Source organism: Callionymus lyra, chromosome 2, assembly GCF_982586985.1.
Source record: "Callionymus lyra chromosome 2, fCalLyr1.hap1.1, whole genome shotgun sequence".
NCBI lineage: Eukaryota > Metazoa > Chordata > Actinopteri > Syngnathiformes > Callionymidae > Callionymus > Callionymus lyra.
In genome coordinates, this window is record NC_141819.1 from 21,549,554 (window position 1) to 21,568,323 (window position 18,770).

An 18,770-nucleotide genomic window follows, 5' to 3' on the forward strand; every position below is an offset into this window, starting at 1 on the left:
GCTGAGGAAAATGTGTCCGATTAACTACTATCTGCTGAGGTGGAGCTTTGCCAGGAGCTTTTCTATCAGTGACTTCGGATGAATCGAGGTGTCCAGGCGGAGACACACTGTATGCCCAGTATGAGGAAGTATATTTTAGGTAGTCAGGACTTATTATTTTGGGTAGACCGAGCAACTGTATAAGAGGGGTTCCTAAGAGAGAATCGCAGATTATTCAAAAACAATATCAAATATCACAGGTTTTCTGAAGTTGTGTCGGGATTCAAGGAGTGCCGTGTTATCTCTCAAGTAGGATTTATTGAAGGCCCGTCATTCGACACCCGTTTGTAGATGTGGAACAAAGCCTCGGTTATCAGACTTTCGCCTCAATCACAAGCTTCTCATTCGCCACTTTAATATTTGAGCAGCTTCGAGGAGAACACAGGAGCAGGACGCCAGCCAGCAGCGCTGCTCCTCATATCTTTCCATGTGGCACACTCTGTTGACTGAAATGTTTATATTGAATGTTCCAGCAGCTTGAAAATCACCATGGTAATGGTCCAGAAGACAAAAGCTCAAGCCTTTTGTCGTGGGTAATTATTGAGTGCAGTTCCCTTCAAAGCCTTCCATTTGGCTCTGAGCAAATTCACATTTAATTTTACACTCTAGCGTTCGACACAAGGCTTTTTTTTGTGTTTGAATCAGGCTTAATTTTTAATACCCGTTGAACAACTCTCTGGTTGAAGCAAGTCGATTTTCTTTTCCTACTGCAAATTGTCAAATGTTAAAAAGGAGAAACACAGACGGAAGAGGCAATTAGATTCTCCAAATGAAGCCACGGTCCGGATGTTCGAGAGCCTGAATACCTTGGAAATATTCAAGGCGAGTTGTCTTATCTCCCAGAAGCCGCAGAGTTGGACTTGGCAGAAAAAGAGACTTGCTATTGACGGAGTTAATCCCATTGAAGCTTCGTCTCTCGACACTCGACGCCGCACAAGTGGGTCAGTGAAACATGAAAAAGTAATGTGGCCACGGAGAGTCGTACGAGACCGGACGCACAATGGAAATGAAAATGTTTCACATCTTAAAAATACACTTTCACCATCATGTCAAGGTACGTTTAAGGAGTTTTTTTCTCAAGTGCCTGAAACTCAGGAGGATCATTTTCCACTTTGCTGCCGGCGTGGATCTTGTATCACAGAGTGGATAATTACGCAGGTATTACACACTCGTACACGCCCCAACAAGACGAATTACACAAGTCATGATTAACAGATGATAGTCAGGACGCAGGTGTGTGTCTATCGTACAAGTTTGTCCGTGCATTCTTTAAATCAGTGAGACCACTACCTACCTATACTACCCTGCTACATGCTAGTTAGCTGATCTGTGTGCGGTTAATGCTACATCAATTACAGCAACAGGTTCCTCACTCAATGTCTTACTGTAAAGTCTTAAACCTTAAACCTGGTCTGCACAGCTGTGAGACGACAAGGCCAATAAAACAGCAGATTCCTGTTTCCCTTGAGGTGAAGCGAGGCTTAAGTGTCGCCCTTGATACAGGGGTTACCCTAAAGGTCCCAGAGCACCTCACACAATGAGCCAGACATGAGGAAGTGCTACAATAAGACCGCCTAAATCAGGTTCTCAATCCAGGATCATAATGGAGAGAGACACAAAAGGCACAAAAGTCAAGCAAAAGTCTTCAACCCTAACCTCACTACCAGGCCGAACCAAACACTACACCAGCAACCCCAGTCCCTGGTACTATTCAACACAGTGTATGTACACCTTGTACCTTGAAACATGAAACAGATATGAATAAATAGAAACAAATAATAATCAACACATTTTGTTTTGGTTCTTTAAAAAAAAAAAAAGGGGGAATGCCTCAACATGTATTTAAGTTTTGCTTTACAAAGATCTTAATAGTGTTGAAGGAGTTACGTGTATTTGTACATTTTAATTAAGTGTAATAGCAGAAGTTCAAGTGTTTCAAAAGGGGAAACATTGACACAGGTAATAACACAACTTATTTTATATGCAATACAATTTTCCCTACGTCTCAAAAAAATGTATTTGTAGGTCGTGTAAATGATTGTTGATTATGTGTAATGTTTTGAAATGTAAAACTCCAAAAGATTTAAATGATTTTATCCAAGAATATGTGTTCATTATCATTTCCCAAAAAAATATGGTATATTAAGGACATCAAGTTCTTATTTGATTTCATTTGATTTAATCAATCCAACAAGCCCATTTCTGTTTATTTTTTATTACGGTTGAATTGCTGCTGTACATTAAACAGATCTTTGGACTTTATTGTTTTTTAAATGATGAAAACATGAATCAGGGGGGAAAAAAGCCGACACACTCGTCGTTCTTTGATCGTCAGACTTGAAGCTGTCATCACATATATTTGACTTGTTTGCTGTGATTGATGTGATTGAAGTTTCTGGAACAAACTAAAAAGGTGAACGACACTCACTCCTCCTCAAAGATAAACCTCATCATTCTGACAAAATAAAGTGCTTCGGACATTTGAAGTGCAAATTGAAGTTATCTTTACTTTGAAATAAGGCGCTAATGCTAATAAGCCTGATTTCAGCTGCGTGTGATGCAAACAAACAACCTCAGGCTAGTCGGGGCTGTGGCCAGGTCATGGTAAATAACATGAATAATTCAAGATGAAACTGAAGGAAGTTTACTTGGAATGCGTCTGTGACTGGTGGTCTGCTCATATCTTATGAAACGTGCCACGCATTTCTGTCTTTCCATATTACTTTTCTATTTCCGTCCACGCTCTTCTATTCATCTCTGTAACTCGTACAAAGATCTCAGCCTCGACACCAGCATCACCAGCATCTCTAGCATGGTTCGAGGAGTGAATAATTCACCAGACGGACACCATTAATACGACTTTTCCTACCTTACACAACAAAACAGCGTTAGAGAATTCCGTTAGAAATACTGCTAATAAATTTATAAGAACACACGGCAAAAGCCAACTATGAATCTTTTAGTGAGTCACATAGGAGTTGGAAAAAAAAGAAGCGGAGAGATTTATTTGTGCTACAGCCGAGGAAGTCGAGAGGAATTACTGATTCTTACTCAAACAGACGCATGGAACTGGAGGATGATCGCCTTAAAAAAATCACATTGTGAGGGTTTTCATTATTTAATGGCATTAAATCAGTTTTTTTTAAAGATAGAAGGGAGATTTCTTTTACCAACTAAGGAGCAATTGAGCAGAACAATGACTGACTCACACAACATGCTGCTAAACAACACAAGTGAACACACAACAGTGACCAAGAAAAGAAAATGAAATGTACACAATTCATCATTCACAACAAATCACTAAACATAACACGAAATCATTGAACTCGACCAAAATAAACATCAGCAAATACATCTAGAACAAACTAGAAGAGCACTGGCACCTCAACTGTCTTGTAGCAGAAAATAGAATTCATGAAATAACTTCCACAGTTGAAGAAAATAAAATAACTGTCCTCAACAGAGTGATGCATTAACTTAGAACTATAACACTATTTATTGGTAATTAAACAGATTTCTGGTTTAATTTCCTGAAAACTGTATTTAAATACCTTCAGAATGTGTTCAACCATTTACTGAATTAATAATATAAAATTAAAAACTAATAATATGTCAAAATAAAAATACTACTAACTTTACTCGACCACTCAAACTATTGCAAAACAACATGAATACACCTACTAGTACCTAAAACAACGATAAATCAGAAAGTACCACAACAATCGAAACATCATACTTCAAATTAAAACCAACTAAAACTATTTTAGTGGTTAGTTTCCTAAAGCTAACTTAGGCTTATAAGAGCAATGATGAGATAAGATTTGATGTATCATCAGCTGAAAATCAACATTTGATAGAAGGAAAACCGACAAATCATTTAGTTTTCAAAGGTTCTTATATGGGTAGAATCATTTGAATGTTATCGCTTCAAAATAATATAGAGAAACAGAGAGCTACCTGTATCGATACTGAGCAGTAGCTTTGTCTTAAATATGTAAAATCCCTCTTGACCGGCAGCAGATTTAAAAGCCTCTTGTTATAAATATCTCATCATTAATCTGGCCGAGCTTCCTGTTATTCTAAAACAGACATAATTCAGCGGCAGTGACTCCGTTATCTCGCGTCCCCTCCGTGTGGCGCTCAGTTCCACGTCCGTTCTTTATCACATTGTTCCCCGGGGGGCGGGGGGGGGGGACCCCACTTGCACACCATGTTGTTCAAGAATAGACAACTTCCTTATCTCGTAATTGAGTGTCTCTCAAGGAACACTTCCTACTTTGCAGCGTTCCCATGAACCTTCTCAAGTACCGCTGGTTATTTTTGACCGGCCCAGCCTGTGATGAGACAAGACCCTCTCTGAGGTCTCACAGCCTCACTCACAGACACACTTGTCGTCTGTAAGAAACTAGAGACGACGGTTTCGCCTGAAGAATATAAGAATTTTAAGTTTATGTTGTCATGCTGGGCATGAGTCAATGTTTTATGAATGTGGAGTGTTGGATCCAGCTCACTAATCTAGTCGCCCGAGTGCTACTTAACAGTCCAAGAGGGGGGTCACCGAGAGCCGTAAAGTGCGGGTGTGCAGTCAAAGGTGACCCAGTTTGGAAGGATTATAAATCCTGCGGTGAGAAAAGGTTGTGTTAGGTGATCCTCTGGGACTCGTGCTCACAGATTTACAGTCGAAAAGTGGACAGCACCGCCAGAGATCTCACCGCTGAATTGTAAATATCCAGGTCCCCCGTGTGCACCTTTGACTCCTGACCCTGATCAATGTTCCCTTTCAGAGGTGTGGCTAGTAAAAGTAAATTTACAGCAACTCGGTTTCCTCAAAATGTCTTTTATTTGGGTGAGGATGGAAACAAAGCACACCAGGAATACTCCAGTCTACACCTGATATTATAAAATTACAGTGACAATCAGAACAACATGAACCAAAATAAGTTCTTAATCTTATTTTAAGTATTTTTAGATAGTGTTCACATTAAAGAATCACTGTCAGAGGGTAGTCTGTCATTTCAAAAGGGAAATAAGTAGCCAGAACACCCTCATACAGATGGTCGTCGGAGGAATTGGCCAAAAGACCAGAGGATCACAGAACCAATGGGATGGCTTTGGTTTAATCTCATCCCCGGGTCATAAGAGTTCTGTCAGAATACCATCCCAAAACCATCAAAATAACAAGAGTTCACTGACCGCGGGAACAGTGAGGATGTCTCTGACGGTGTCCTTGCAACAAAAAATAATGATGTGAGTGAATGGAAATATGACTTTATCTCAATGCTGGTCAGAGTGACAGAAGTTTGGCAAAAACACATCCTGTCCGTCCCTGGACCTCCTGTAGGTCAAGAAAACACAGAACACTTTATCGTAGTTCCTGCCAGAGTGACTGAAGTATGTCAAAGACACGCAAGTCAGGATAGTACAGAACATTTCCCATAAACACATTTCCACATGTAGAATATTAAGGTACTGTAAATGTTGACACTATTTGTTATTTAGTTCTTTGTAATTATCTGCCGTTATTATCCTTATAAATACTGTTGTAGTACTGGAGACCGGTTTTGGTCTTTGGACCACTTATGGTCCTGGACCTGGATTTGGTAAACCTTTTATTCACTTGTAGTAAACTAGTAAACTACTAGTTTTCCTAGGCCGCCTAGTGTCAATTAAGTTGTAAAAGTAGTTAAATTAACAGGATAATATACCAAGACTAGTCACTCTCTGACATGAATACTACATTAAAGTCATTGGTTTGTGATTTGCTTTCATTTCATTTATCAATTCTTCATTACAGTCAAGATTATTTCAAAAGTAAAAATCAAATCAGTTAAAATTTGAGATCAATATCAAGATCAATCGAACTTAACAGTTTGAGTGCTGCGGTGTACTTTGGGGCTTGTAGTTAAATAATATAAATTATAAAATCATGTCTGTATATGATTCTATCAGTAACGAAAGATTTCCTGTAACATTGTAATGAATCTGATTTCGATTATCAAGTTTAATTTGTTTCCATTATTCAACTGTGGGTCCTCCAGGTAAAGGCTTGTGTGTTGCAGTGAGCTGACAGTAGTGTTAGGCTCGGAGGAATGAGCTTCCCCTTCACCGCACAGCAGCCATTACTCTAAATCACCTCCTTCGACTTTCCCACTGACCTCCACAAGAATCCACTGACCTGAGAAATATCTCGGCAGCCCGAGCCCAGTCGGCCTTTGCTCCGCCGACAAACAGAGGAAATATTGAGCCAATTACAAGATGATTATCTGGCGAAGTGGCAGAGGAACACGGCGGGAGTGTATTTATGCCGGCGAGAGCTCAACGCTGGAACCAGGAGAATGAATCAAAGACTAGCGGGAGAGAAAGTGGACGCAGCTCCAGTTCGCTAAAACAGATGGTGGCTCGGATCCAACTCCTCACTCCGACTCACTCCAGAGGCTGAAGAACGCAGGTTAAGTCTGTGTTTGGGTTTTACACTTTGTCTGCCACCTTTTAAAAATGAAGTGACCTCATTTCATATTTAATACTCTCTACTGGTGAGAGAAATAGAGGGGTGTGTGCACAGAACCATAGAACAAATGAAATCATACCAATATTATATACTATGAAACTTTACAGCAATACATTTTACGAAATTATCTATTTAAAGTATTTAGACTGAATTCAAATGTGTTAGAAAGAAGAACAAATAATGAGACTAAAGGAGAGTCAAAGAAATAAAAATTAGGAATATTGATATTTTTAGGATATTAAAAAAATACAAAAGTAGAAATAATGTGTAACAATATGGGTTTTATTCTAAAACAAAAAACAGAAAACACCTCAAATGATATTGAATTATTAAATTCAAATATAAATAGTAATTTGAAAACAATTTAAGTAATTAAAATAAGAAAATACATTTTTGAAATACTACATTTTTAAAATTAGTTGATGAACTACTATAAAAAAAAAACACTATTAATTAAAATGAATTAAAACATAAATAGAGCTATAACACTTTTTTAAATCATACCCTTTATTTATATTATACTATATTACATTGACAATTTATAAATCAAAGAAAAGGAATAAATGTAATAATATTAATGTAAAAAAGTAATATTTTACTTATCATAAAACATGATTGTTTTACATAAATAACAAAATAGATTCAAATAAAAAAAAAATATATATATATATATATATATAGTTTTGTAAAAAGCAGATAGTAAGAATATAATCTATTAAAATCAAAATGATAAAGAAAACGCAGGAGTTTCATTTTAACTTGAGATTAAATATAAGATTTTTCTCTACTCTTAAGTAATGCATTGAAAACGTGTTAGACGGTCTTTCATTTGACATTTCTCTGACTTACACATCGGAATGACGCTCAGACGTGACTCACCGCCTCAGCACCAGTTTGCGAGCTCTACTGGGAAATAAACGCAAGGTTTATTCAAAAGTGGTGACTTTATAGAAAAGTGCACAATGGTCGCATTGAGCGTCCGCCTGGACGTACGTTACATTTAGATCCTCGTCCAGCCATTTAATTCCACCAGAGTAGGTGACGTCGTGTGAGAGCACGTCTTATGTTCTCTCTGTGGTATTTCATTCTAGAAGCTCCTTCTCTCTCTTTTGTCGCTGCATAGAGTGTTGATTAAAAAGTTGTGATCCTGACACTTGAGTGTTTTCAGGGCGTCTCATATTTGCAGCCGGACAGAGACGTGAATGCTGGGAAATCATCGGTATATTTCCCTTGGACAGTGAGTGGTTTGTCACACCACCTGCTCTGCCAGTAGAGTTTCAATTGGAAGAGCTGCTGGATCTTCAGTCGCACAAGAAGAAAGACGCCACACCAGATGTAGTGTTGAATATCAACACCCTGAAACCAACCAACAGACGTGTGTTTAAAGTAAATAATCTCTGATTAGATTAACAGAAATTCCAAATAGTTCACTTCATTAATTATGAACAGATGATGAGGTTTTTTATTGAAAATAAAATCCATCACAAATATACTGTGTCAAGGATGGAGGGACAAACTATTCTCACCGGATCATCTGTTTGACTTATCTTTAACCTTAAAGGGCAACTAAAGTGAAGGCCCAACTCTCCTACATGTTTCGTATGTTGAAGTCTTCCTCTCCAAGATGCAGTAAGTCCTGAGCCATGACCATGTTTTGAACTTATTACTTCATAGAGTTCTCCCCTGAAATCTTGGTGAACGAGAGGTTACGAGAGCAGAGTCCATTATGACGTAATTATGGCTTCACCCCTCCTCCAGCCAGCTGAAATCACGTTTCAGTTGTTTTACGTTTGTTTATACAAAGAGTCCCTTGGAGGTGTCCAGGATTGATGACATGCGGAGACAAACCTCAATGAATCAGTGGGCGGGGCTTAATCACATTTTGTAATGTAAATATTTTAATGAAAAGAGAGTTTTGTACAAACAGACACATACTGATGATACAATAGAGTCCAAGATCTATTTAAGACACATTTAAATCAACACACTAGTTGCCCTTAAATGTGTGAGTTTTTATATAATGACGTATGCAGATGAAAAAAGTTGAGATATACTATGATATGGCATTTATAGATGTCAGAAATGATGTGAAAACTTCAAGTCATTTCCAGTGAGGTGACGAAGTGCAAAAAACTGCAGTTCCTCGAGTGTCCACTTGAGGCTGGCTGCAGAAGGAAAGTGAAGAACAAAGCTTGGTTTGTGAAGATGATTGAGTCTTGAACTCTTTACTTCACTTTACGCAAGCAAAAACTGTACAGAGGTGATTTCTTTTCTTTGAATGATAGTAGTATATGTGAAGTAGCCATTATAGGCTTGAGCTGAATAGTTTTGGTTACTCCGGCCAGCCTGAACTCTGCCTTTTGACCCCCAGTCTGGCGAAACAGAAACACTGCATTCCCAACATTTCCGCAACCATCGATCTCAAAACCGTGGTTCAGTAACAGACTGATAATGTCACAGATTCAACATCCAGATCTTATACAGTCTACGGAAAGACTTAAAAATGCAATAACATTTATTTAGGAAGAAGAGAATTAGATGGAAAGTGTTGTTCTTTGAGCAAAACTGTGTGTTGTGTTGTGAGGTAGAGAATGAAAGACTGATATAAATATGCTAGATTTATCCTCCAAGAATGAAAAGACAGACTGATCACAAGAGACTCGTTTTCCTTTGTAAAGGAGCGCCAGACATTTTGTCCAATTCTAAACCTGGAGTGAGATTTTGGCACTTTCGTGTGACTGAATTCGACAACTCTGCTGTAGAGGAATCAGTTTTTAGAATGACCTCTTCAAAGAAAACAGGCTTTAAGCAACAATAAAACTGAGTGGTACGTCCACCTGCCTCAGCACAGCATGACTCTAAGTGCAAAAACAAGCTCGATATAAGTCATGAATTATACACAGTTGCTTTAGTAAACATCTATCTGGAAACAACACAACCTTGTTTTCAACCCGTGTGCTTTCACAGATCAGTCAGTTGTCATTTCAGTCTATCAACATGTCAGATCTTCACTTCTTCAATGAATATTTATCAGTCTCCGTGTGTCACGATGCCTCACGTGCGACCGCGGTCTCTGGATGTGGACTCGCCGGAGCACAGCTAATGTGAGAGCAGGTCTTGCCGCCGCTCGCGTCCGGACATCTGTACGGGAGGAAGCGGAATCCGACTCAGGGGAGTGGCTAAGGTCAGCAGAGTCAGAGGATGTCAAGACATCAGTACACCTCGCGGTTCCTGCTCTTATCGACCCGGCGCCGGCTCGTCCCTGTCGGGCTGATCTCGCGATCCGGGCCGTGTTTTGACATTGACCTGCAGGTACGAGCTGATGGAGTTGAAATCCCTGACACCTTATAGCCTCAACCCACCAGAGGAGAGTAATCTGATCACGTCCAGGACGGAGCTCAGCGTTGCTTCGGGGATTAAATCATCACAATCAAGTGCTGTAGAGTTGTTGCAAAAGAAACTCTAATGCCTCAAAGTCTTCTTTCTCTACGTTTATCCGTGTCTACCATGAGATCAGATTCCCTGCACTGCCTCTCTCTCCGTGCGATGGTTGCATCTTTCGGGTTCATGTAGTTGTGTCATCGGCAGCAAACCGCATCTATCATGGGAGTTTCTGAGCCACTTTGTCAGTTCCCGTCTTCACTCCGAGCAGCGGCGGCCGAAGCGGATGAATAATTGACGCCTGCGTTCTGTACTTTGGTGAATTTTAAAGACGTTCTCTGCGGCGGCTCTAAATGGTGGAGGGAGGCGTGTTAATCATTCATGCGCTGCTTTTACCCACTTTGCTGCAGGTCACTGTCCTGGAGGTGCAGGGGGGGCGGGGGTGTCAGGGAGAACAGGACCATGTCTCGGTGACTAAAAAGACAACATCCGAGCACATATATGTTCGGTCACGATGGTCACGCAGAAACGATTTGTGTTCAGGAGGTGTTTTTTCCTAGTGTTGATCCATCATGTGATCGTGGAGCAGAAACTAATTCCTTTATAAATGAAAGCAACACGTTCACATTGTAAATAATCTAGTTGTACTTAAAGTTAAATTGTTTTACTGATTAATTTATCTGGTCTAGATAGAAAAAGGCATCTACAGTACGTCCTTCTTAGCAATAAAAAACCTTATAATTACTACATCATTTTCATCCACCAGCCTTCGGATAAAAACAGAAAAAATAAAACAAGAAGTGCATTAAAATACATCCATGAAATCTGGACTAGCTTCTCTGCAACACTGCAACAAGATGGTACAATATAGAGTTTATATTTTCTCATTTCTTTTACTTACTTGAGCTAAACAACCAGCTTTCTTTATAAAGTCGTCATATTTATGTAAAATATTTGTATTATATGGAAATATTTAATATTTGTGTCTTAGCCATAGCACTACAACGGGTTGTTTGTTATTTTGTATGGTTGTTGATCAATTATTCCATCAGCCGGCTTTCAGCTCTGGTATTAATATTTCATCAGCAGCACTACATTGAGACGTGGGTTCTTCTTTTCACGCCCCTGATCATGAAGAAGACCATCTTTCAAATGGACCCCTGGGAGCCCCCCCTGTAGGTTTCTCGAGGCCTCGGGCTACATCGGTGTTGTATAACTGTCAGACTTTCGTCTAAACTCTATGACGTGTCGTAGCAAAACGTGTTACAAGGCAATGATTTACAACTGTTTTCTGTCTCTAGAGATTCAAGAATGTAGAATATCTGATGGTTGTGTTGTGTTTTCAGGGACTTGATGCCCAAGACCCTGGAGGGCCAGATCACCATGGAGAAAACGCCCAGCTACTTTGTGACCAAAGAAGCTCCTGCTCGGATCTCGGCCATGTCTCGCGACACCAAGTTGATCGTCGTAGTGAGGGACCCGGTCACCAGAGCCATCTCAGACTATACGCAGACTCTATCCAAGAAGCCAGATATTCCATCTTTCGAGAGTCTCACCTTTAAAAACAGGACTACGGGTCTCATCGACACCTCTTGGAGCGCCATCCAGATCGGCATCTACGCCAAGCACCTGGACAACTGGCTCCAGTACTTCCCCATGGAGCAGATTCTGTTCGTCAGCGGAGAACGTCTAATCAGCGACCCAGCCGGAGAACTCGGCCGGGTTCAGGACTTCCTGGGACTTAAGCGGATCATTACAGACAAACACTTTTACTTCAATCAGACCAAGGGGTTCCCCTGCCTGAAGAAGGCGGAGGGCAGCAGCAAGCCGCACTGTTTGGGCAAAACTAAAGGGCGGATTCATCCCAACATCGACCCTGAGGTGGTCCAGAGGCTGCGGGACTTTTACAGACCCTTCAATATGAAGTTCTACCAGATGACCGGGAGGTTCTTTGGATGGGACGAATGACTTGAGGAATATAAGAGCCATAAAAGCAGCAGTAAAAAGTTTGAAAACAGTGAGGGACTCAGAAGAAAAGGTCTCCAACATGAGTCCACACATGATCAACACTGCCATCATTGATATCTGAATATTTGCTGATGTCTGATGTGTTTTGCCATAAGAAATCCATGTTTAAGTTTGGGTCTGGTTTTTCAGCGTTTATTTATAAGTGTTTAGAGGATGAAAAGGGTATTTGAAAAGCTTGACTATTAGTTACTTATGGGTCCTGATAGAAAAGATCAGAACGAGCATCTTGTCATCTACATTCATTTATGGCTGAGATATTATATTTATTTTTTGTTTCTTTATATTTCATAAACAGCTGTCATCCTTGTAGAAAACCTGCAGATAATGTTTGGCTTAAAGGGATATAAATTCAAATTTCACTCATTTTTTACTCATCCTCATGTCGATTATTTCTGGGGTTATTTTCAGAGTAACCTGTGTGTTTTTGAAGATTAAGTCCACGTTCATTTTCTTGGTCTTCTTCGTACAAAAACAACGCACTTTAAGACCTTAATGTCTCCATGGAGATACTCTGTAATGCCCCTTTTGTATTGAAGCCCTGATAAGAGAAATTGTTCCATAAAAAATTAAACAAGTCCGTAGATGTGTCTCAAATCGAATACTTACTTTATTTTTTTAGTGCATAAGTGTGTCTCAATTCTTAGTATGCGAAATGTAGTGTGCACACTAAATTGGCCTACTAAAACTCCCACAAAACTTGTATGGAGTATGGATCGATGGACACTTTCTACCCTAAACAGCAGCCATCTTAGAGACGTTGTAAACGCGAAAGTTAGATCATATATATATACAGTATATAGTTGTATTTTCAGCCAATGACAGCAAACACTAGGGGTATATATCTTGAAAGATCCTAGTAGATAATGTAATTTATGGACAAACAATTTTACTTTTTAACTCTAAAAAGTAACGGATTCCTTTGAAAGAAATCCTATCGTTTGACCCACCATATGAGGGTGAGTATAAAATGAGTGACATTTTAATTTTGGGTGAACTATCACTTTAAGAAAGCAGAATAAATGTTTGCCTTTCAGAGGCAGATTTGATGTTGCAAACAACAGTGACTCTGATTGAGGCAAACCATCATTACGAGCTCAAGACGGTCTTAACTGGTGATGGACTTTGTTCCTCACTTTAGTTTCCAGAGAAGCAAGTGCGTCCTTATCATACCTCAATGACTAGTTTGGACTTCTGATGACCGCTGCGTCCTTGGAAAACAGCGTGCTATGAACAGCTAGTAACTCAAACTTTGCTGTGACAGATATGCAATAATGTTCACAAGTCTTTTGGATTTCAACAAAGTCATCCCCGATGAACCAAGCACTTCCAGATCATGTTGTTTTCTTAAAGACTGACTAAAATATGCAGTGTTGTTTTTGTTTATAGAAATGAGTGTGTTTGTGTTTGAAGAAGAGCTTTTAACGCGTGACTAAATGCCATATTTTAAGCAGATTTTAACATTTTTCTAGCGAGAAGAATATAAATGAAAACAAATATGTATTTTTCAAAGTGTATTTATTCAGAACACAGTATGTATTTTTGATTAACTGTTTGCTTTCACATGCCTCTGGAATTTTGTTTTTCTGACATTGTCCACAAAACCCTTGATTGAATTTGAGGTGTTTCCTCTTCGTCTGTGTACACAGTGTGACGACTCTGGTTTGGGTTCCCTCGCTTTGTTATTTCTACAGTCGTTTCCCACCTTGGGCTAATCAAATCAACCTCAAAGATAGCACGCACTGTTGTTGGAGCAGCGACTGCAGCCGCCTTTCAGAACTCTCCCAAAAACCTGCTTAACAAATGTCATCGGCCTCGCGTGTTGCCTCGGAGCGAGCGTGGCCTCAGAATCCTAGTAAGCTGGTTGGAAGCAGATGTGCATTAAACAATCATCTGGTACATGAGAACCAACTACAGTCCATTTCTTGAGGAGATCTTGTTTCAAAATCAATGACTTCTGCTGAGACTGTTGTCATTTTTCGGAGGCAAAGCTTCAATAAAAGCTTTTTCATAGTAAAACCTGTTTGTGCTGCTTTTGTATGATTCAGTCGTTTTATTAGGGAAGATGTGGAATTTGACACATTCTATAGGTAGAAAGAGAACCAGAAGTTAAATTAATAAAGGTGTACAGAATTGAAGAATTACTTGGTGACAAGTTTCAAAGTCGTTTAAGATTAGGTTGATCCTAAAAGGTGCCAAGCTGCCACTGTTGGCTCCGGTCAACATCATACTCAACATAAAGGATCAGATCTCGTCTATGCTCCCTAGTTTTCTAGAGATGTGAAGACGTAGCTTGACTTCCACAATGATAACAAGGAGAAAATTAATCAAAATTGAACATAAAAAACATTTACAAAACCGTTTAAACCCTATATTATTATTCTAAATATATTTTACCAGAAGAATTTGATGTCTTTTTTTAGCATTTGAAATACCATCAATAGCAGTGAGCTTTATGGGACAGCGGGTGACAGTGGTGTTAAGGATCTCGCTTGCACTACACACACTGGTTCAGATCCAATTCTTAAGCTGCACCACGGAGAGTAACGAACCCTCAAAAGATTTGTTAATCCAGGTGATAAATCACCACCAAAATGTAATCCTTTGTTATTTCTACAGGATCAACATTTTCTTTTGAAGTCCTTTTTTTCTGTTATTTCTTATTGTTGTTTTAGTAGTTATTTTACTTTACAGACAGATGATCACTCATGATAACAAAACCTCCTTTCCAGAAGTAACCATGTACATTTAAAAAAGCAATAATGCACTTTAGCTTACTTGTTCTCTGGAGTCTATTACTCCTACATGTAAGATGCAGGGGACACCCTGGACAGATTGCCAGGACTTAGGACAAATGTAAAGAGAGATCACTTTACTTCTGTGTGTATAAATGCAATGCAAGTGTGGAAAAAAGTCTCCAGAGAAAATCCACACTTTCAAAGCCAGAGTTGCCTCAAGCTTGTTTCAAACCCACAACCCTCTTGCTGTACATCCATAACTGCAGCAGTGCCCTGATGCCCCCTTCCTTGTTCCACCTCTGGCTGCTTCTCCGGTTCAACAAATATCTCCCTCTCGTAGACGTTGACTGATGTGATGATGTTTAACTTGTGCACAGAGGAGAGTCTTTCTGGAAAAATGGGATCATGTAGAAGTTTATTCATGAAGCAGTTGGTCTGCGCTCCTCGGGGAGAGGTGGCGGGCAGAGGCACTGATGTCCATTTGTTGACTCTTTCAATTTGCTTGTTATTCCTCCTTGAGTGGGTCAGTGGGACTTCCTTAGTGATGGTAATAAACTGAGACACTCTTCATCCTCCCGCTCAGCCCTCTAAAGGGACGCCTGAAAGAGAAACCGGGATGGCAACATCTGGTACCCGAAGGCAGACAGACCACCCCTGTCAAGAAGCATTCTGCTCAATATCAGTAGCAGGAAATCTGCGGAGGACTTTTCAAGTCTGTCTGTTTGAATCGAGCAGTTGGAACGTTTGATAAAGAAAGACAGGCAGACTAACCATGAATTGAGCAGCCCCCTGGTGAGTAGACTTCGTCAGGGACATTACACACTGCTGACCATACACTTGTGTGAGTGGCCACAGTTTGAGACGTTCATCCAGTTCAAGAAGTAACAGCCCCTTGTTTTCTGATGACTATCTGGAAACTACACATGCTTAGACCACAGTAACTGCAGGGAACCTGAAAATGTTGGTTCAGCCAAAATTCTAATTTTTTCTTTATCTACTCACCCTTATGGCGTCTATAGGTTGGGATTATTTTCAGTGTAATCTGTTCCTTTTAGTTCCTTTTGAGTTTTTCTCCCAAAAGATGAATTTAAAAACATCCAAACACCAAATGGTGCTCATCTGTAATGTCTTGTATCGAAACCTCAACATGAGGAATTGTTCAGAAAAGTAAACTGTCTCTACGCTTCAAGTCTTGCACATGCACAAGATTTCTGCCGATGGTCTTGGATCTTCCACTGAAACAATCTTAAATTATAGACTTTTATTTTTGTCGAGGCTTTAATACAAGATGGACATTGCATACGAGCAGTATGGAGGTATTTGGATGTTTTAAAGTGTGTTTTTTTGGAGGAAGTTCGCCCACTGGGTGCCATGCGCTACATTGAAATGGATTTACATTTTTGCCTATAACTCTAAAAAGGAACAGATTAATCTGAAAATAATCCCAACCCTTAGTCCACATGAGGGTGAGAAGAAAATGAGTGAAGTTAGAATTTTGTAGAACGACGTCCTCTACATGTTGCCTGGTTTGTTTTCTTCCAGGGTATTGATGTAAGACAGTAATGCGTGGTCGTAAAGTTTGTCTTTCTATAGCTTATTCAAAGCATCTGAAACTTTGGGTTTCCAAAAAATGAGGAAGAAGATCTTGACACGCATGGATACTTCCTTTCAAGACCAGTGAAAAGAAGAACCGGATCAAGGAAGATCAGATGTGATTTGTATCTTATGTGAGAAGTGGCTTTAGACTTTGAATATGAATTTCTGACACTGAATTTTTACAGCATCAACCTGTAATCATAACATCTGCACTATTATTTTGTTGTTGTCTATTTACTTTTTTAGGCATACTTACATTCGGTGTTAAATGTAATCTGTAGAAATAAATAAATGTCAAGCAATATTCAGTGTTAACAAAATTGAATGCAAAATAAAATTCAATATAAATAATTTAGTCTAAGAAATTAAACAAAATGATAAGGGTCAAGGTGACCCAAATGCCTGAAAACAAATGTGTTTGTGGTATCCCTTGGTCCTTCAATGAGTCTCTTTACTTTATTCGCGTTAGTAACATTGAATATTAGATATTACTTGACACATTGCACATGGAATTTCAGACACTGAATGTTGTAACATTGAATTATTTTTTTATTGAATTAGTTTACACTGAATTTTTTTTGTTCATTGATTTTTATTTTTTTTTTACACGTGTAATTTTAGACTGAATTATTTCATGGCGCATGGTGGTGCTGTGGTCAGCATTATCGCCATTAGGTTGCTGGTTTGCTTCCAGGTCGAGAGGAAGCCAACTTGTGACCTTTCTGTGTGGAGTTTGTATGTTCTCCCCGTGTTGTATGTGAATGGTTGTGTGACTTTCTGTACACTGTGACTGACTGGCATCCTGTCCAGGGTGTCCCCCGCCTAACACCTAAAGAAACTGGAATAGGGTCCAGCCACCCCACCACCTACATGAAGGATAAAGCGGTAAAAGGCAGTGTTCAAGTCTGTAAAAATTCAGTTTTCAAAAATGATATTCAATGTCGATAGCACAAGTTTACATTAACTTCATCTCATCAATAAAGCCTGAGGTGGAAACAACGACTACCTCATGGTCACAATACAGTCCATCCATCCTGAGTTCTCTCACGCAATAGTTGAGCCCACGTTGGCACTCGAGTTAGTTATCAAAGGAGGAACAAAAGCCGGGTGGACTCCTTAGAACAACACTGCGACGTGTGCCTGCATCAGGTTACTTTGTTGCCACACAAAAAACCCAGAATATTTCTCTTTGCATGTCAGGAATCGTGCTTTTAGCAAACACGGCCCAACATGACGCACACCCACGCATGCTGACCCTTCACCGTCGCCACCCACCGCTTTCTCCAGCGCAGGGACATGCAATGGATCAGCACTGTGTTTTCTCTTTATACCGCAAGAGAAAGCTGTTAATCCCCGGCCCAGTCTGAACAAATATCCACACCAGGCACGCTCTCGGCACAGTCAACACAGTCCACCCAGTCACACTTTCAATCTCAGGTTCGCTTTATCTGTCATCTCAAAGTCACAACTTCAAAGTAACAGGTCCTGTGTGGCCACGCTGAAGGAGGAGAGCTTTGTTTTTTTGACGTCCAGCCACTCGAGAGCCCAAATCAAATATTTACCAATGTTTTTTTTCTCAACTCAAAAATTCTTTATTGTGATACTGTTTATAGTGTAGATTTATTTAGACACATTAATTGATTTAGTATTGTTGATAGCTTTCTGTTCATTTTGAATTAGATTTATAATATTATAGTTTTTATGTATCTTAAAGCCAACTTTAAAGCCTAATTTTGGCAAATAAACAGTTTATTTTTGGGTGTTTCAAATATTTAATGAGACAAAAGAACAAAAGGTTTTATCTGTGCACTAGTGTTTTTAACACTATACATGACATGGTTCAGTACAGTTACTCTGTGCTAAACAAAACAATAACAACAAATGACAAAGAATGACTAAGCTCTATTCTCATGCCATTTTTTCTTTGTTTCTCTTCTTCCTTTCTTTCCATTTTTAACAGCTACTAAACACTGCAAACTGGAAGAGCCTCTTCATTAGCTGCATCTTTTTACCCTGTCAGAGATCTAACTGGTATAAGGCAGTCGTACAGATTCGTCGTCTCATTCGTGTGATTCTCGGACTCATAATTCTGACTAGACAGAAAGTTTGCAACTTATCCCATTACAAATGAACTCAGGCCTGGGAATTGAAAAAAGGAACAAACGCTTTCATATTCCACAGTTAAATCAGCTTTAAAAATCTTTTTAAGGAAACAACAGTAATGTTTTAATGTATGATGTGGTTCTAAAAAGCTCCAGACTCTTTGATCCGTCCCTTCTTTATCCGTCCACCCGTAAATAAGTTATAAAGATCGTCTGCGGTAGTTTGTTTCCGGGCGTGTGTTAGGACTTTTCTGGGTTTCACAGGTTTTTCTTTTAAAACGTGCAGACACGACTTTTAATGAGCTGACGCTGTTCAAAGCGTGATAATGGAAGCTGACACCTGATTAAAAATCAGACTTTGCTCAACTTTTCCTCATCTGT

General features: G+C 39.5%; 1 protein-coding gene across 1 annotated transcript in view; it reads left to right on the plus strand.

Annotated features, from left to right (window-relative positions):
- LOC148085926 (heparan sulfate glucosamine 3-O-sulfotransferase 3A1-like) overlaps positions 1-13,929 on the plus strand; it is a 36,430-nt gene extending 22,501 nt beyond the window's left edge. Inside the window, exon 2 of the mRNA XM_087784068.1 lies at positions 11,275-13,929. Coding sequence (XP_087640194.1) covers positions 11,275-11,896 — 622 coding nt within the window. The 3' untranslated portion in view covers positions 11,897-13,929. The remainder of the gene's footprint in view (positions 1-11,274) is intronic.
- The last annotated feature ends 4,841 nt before the right edge of the window (positions 13,930-18,770 follow it).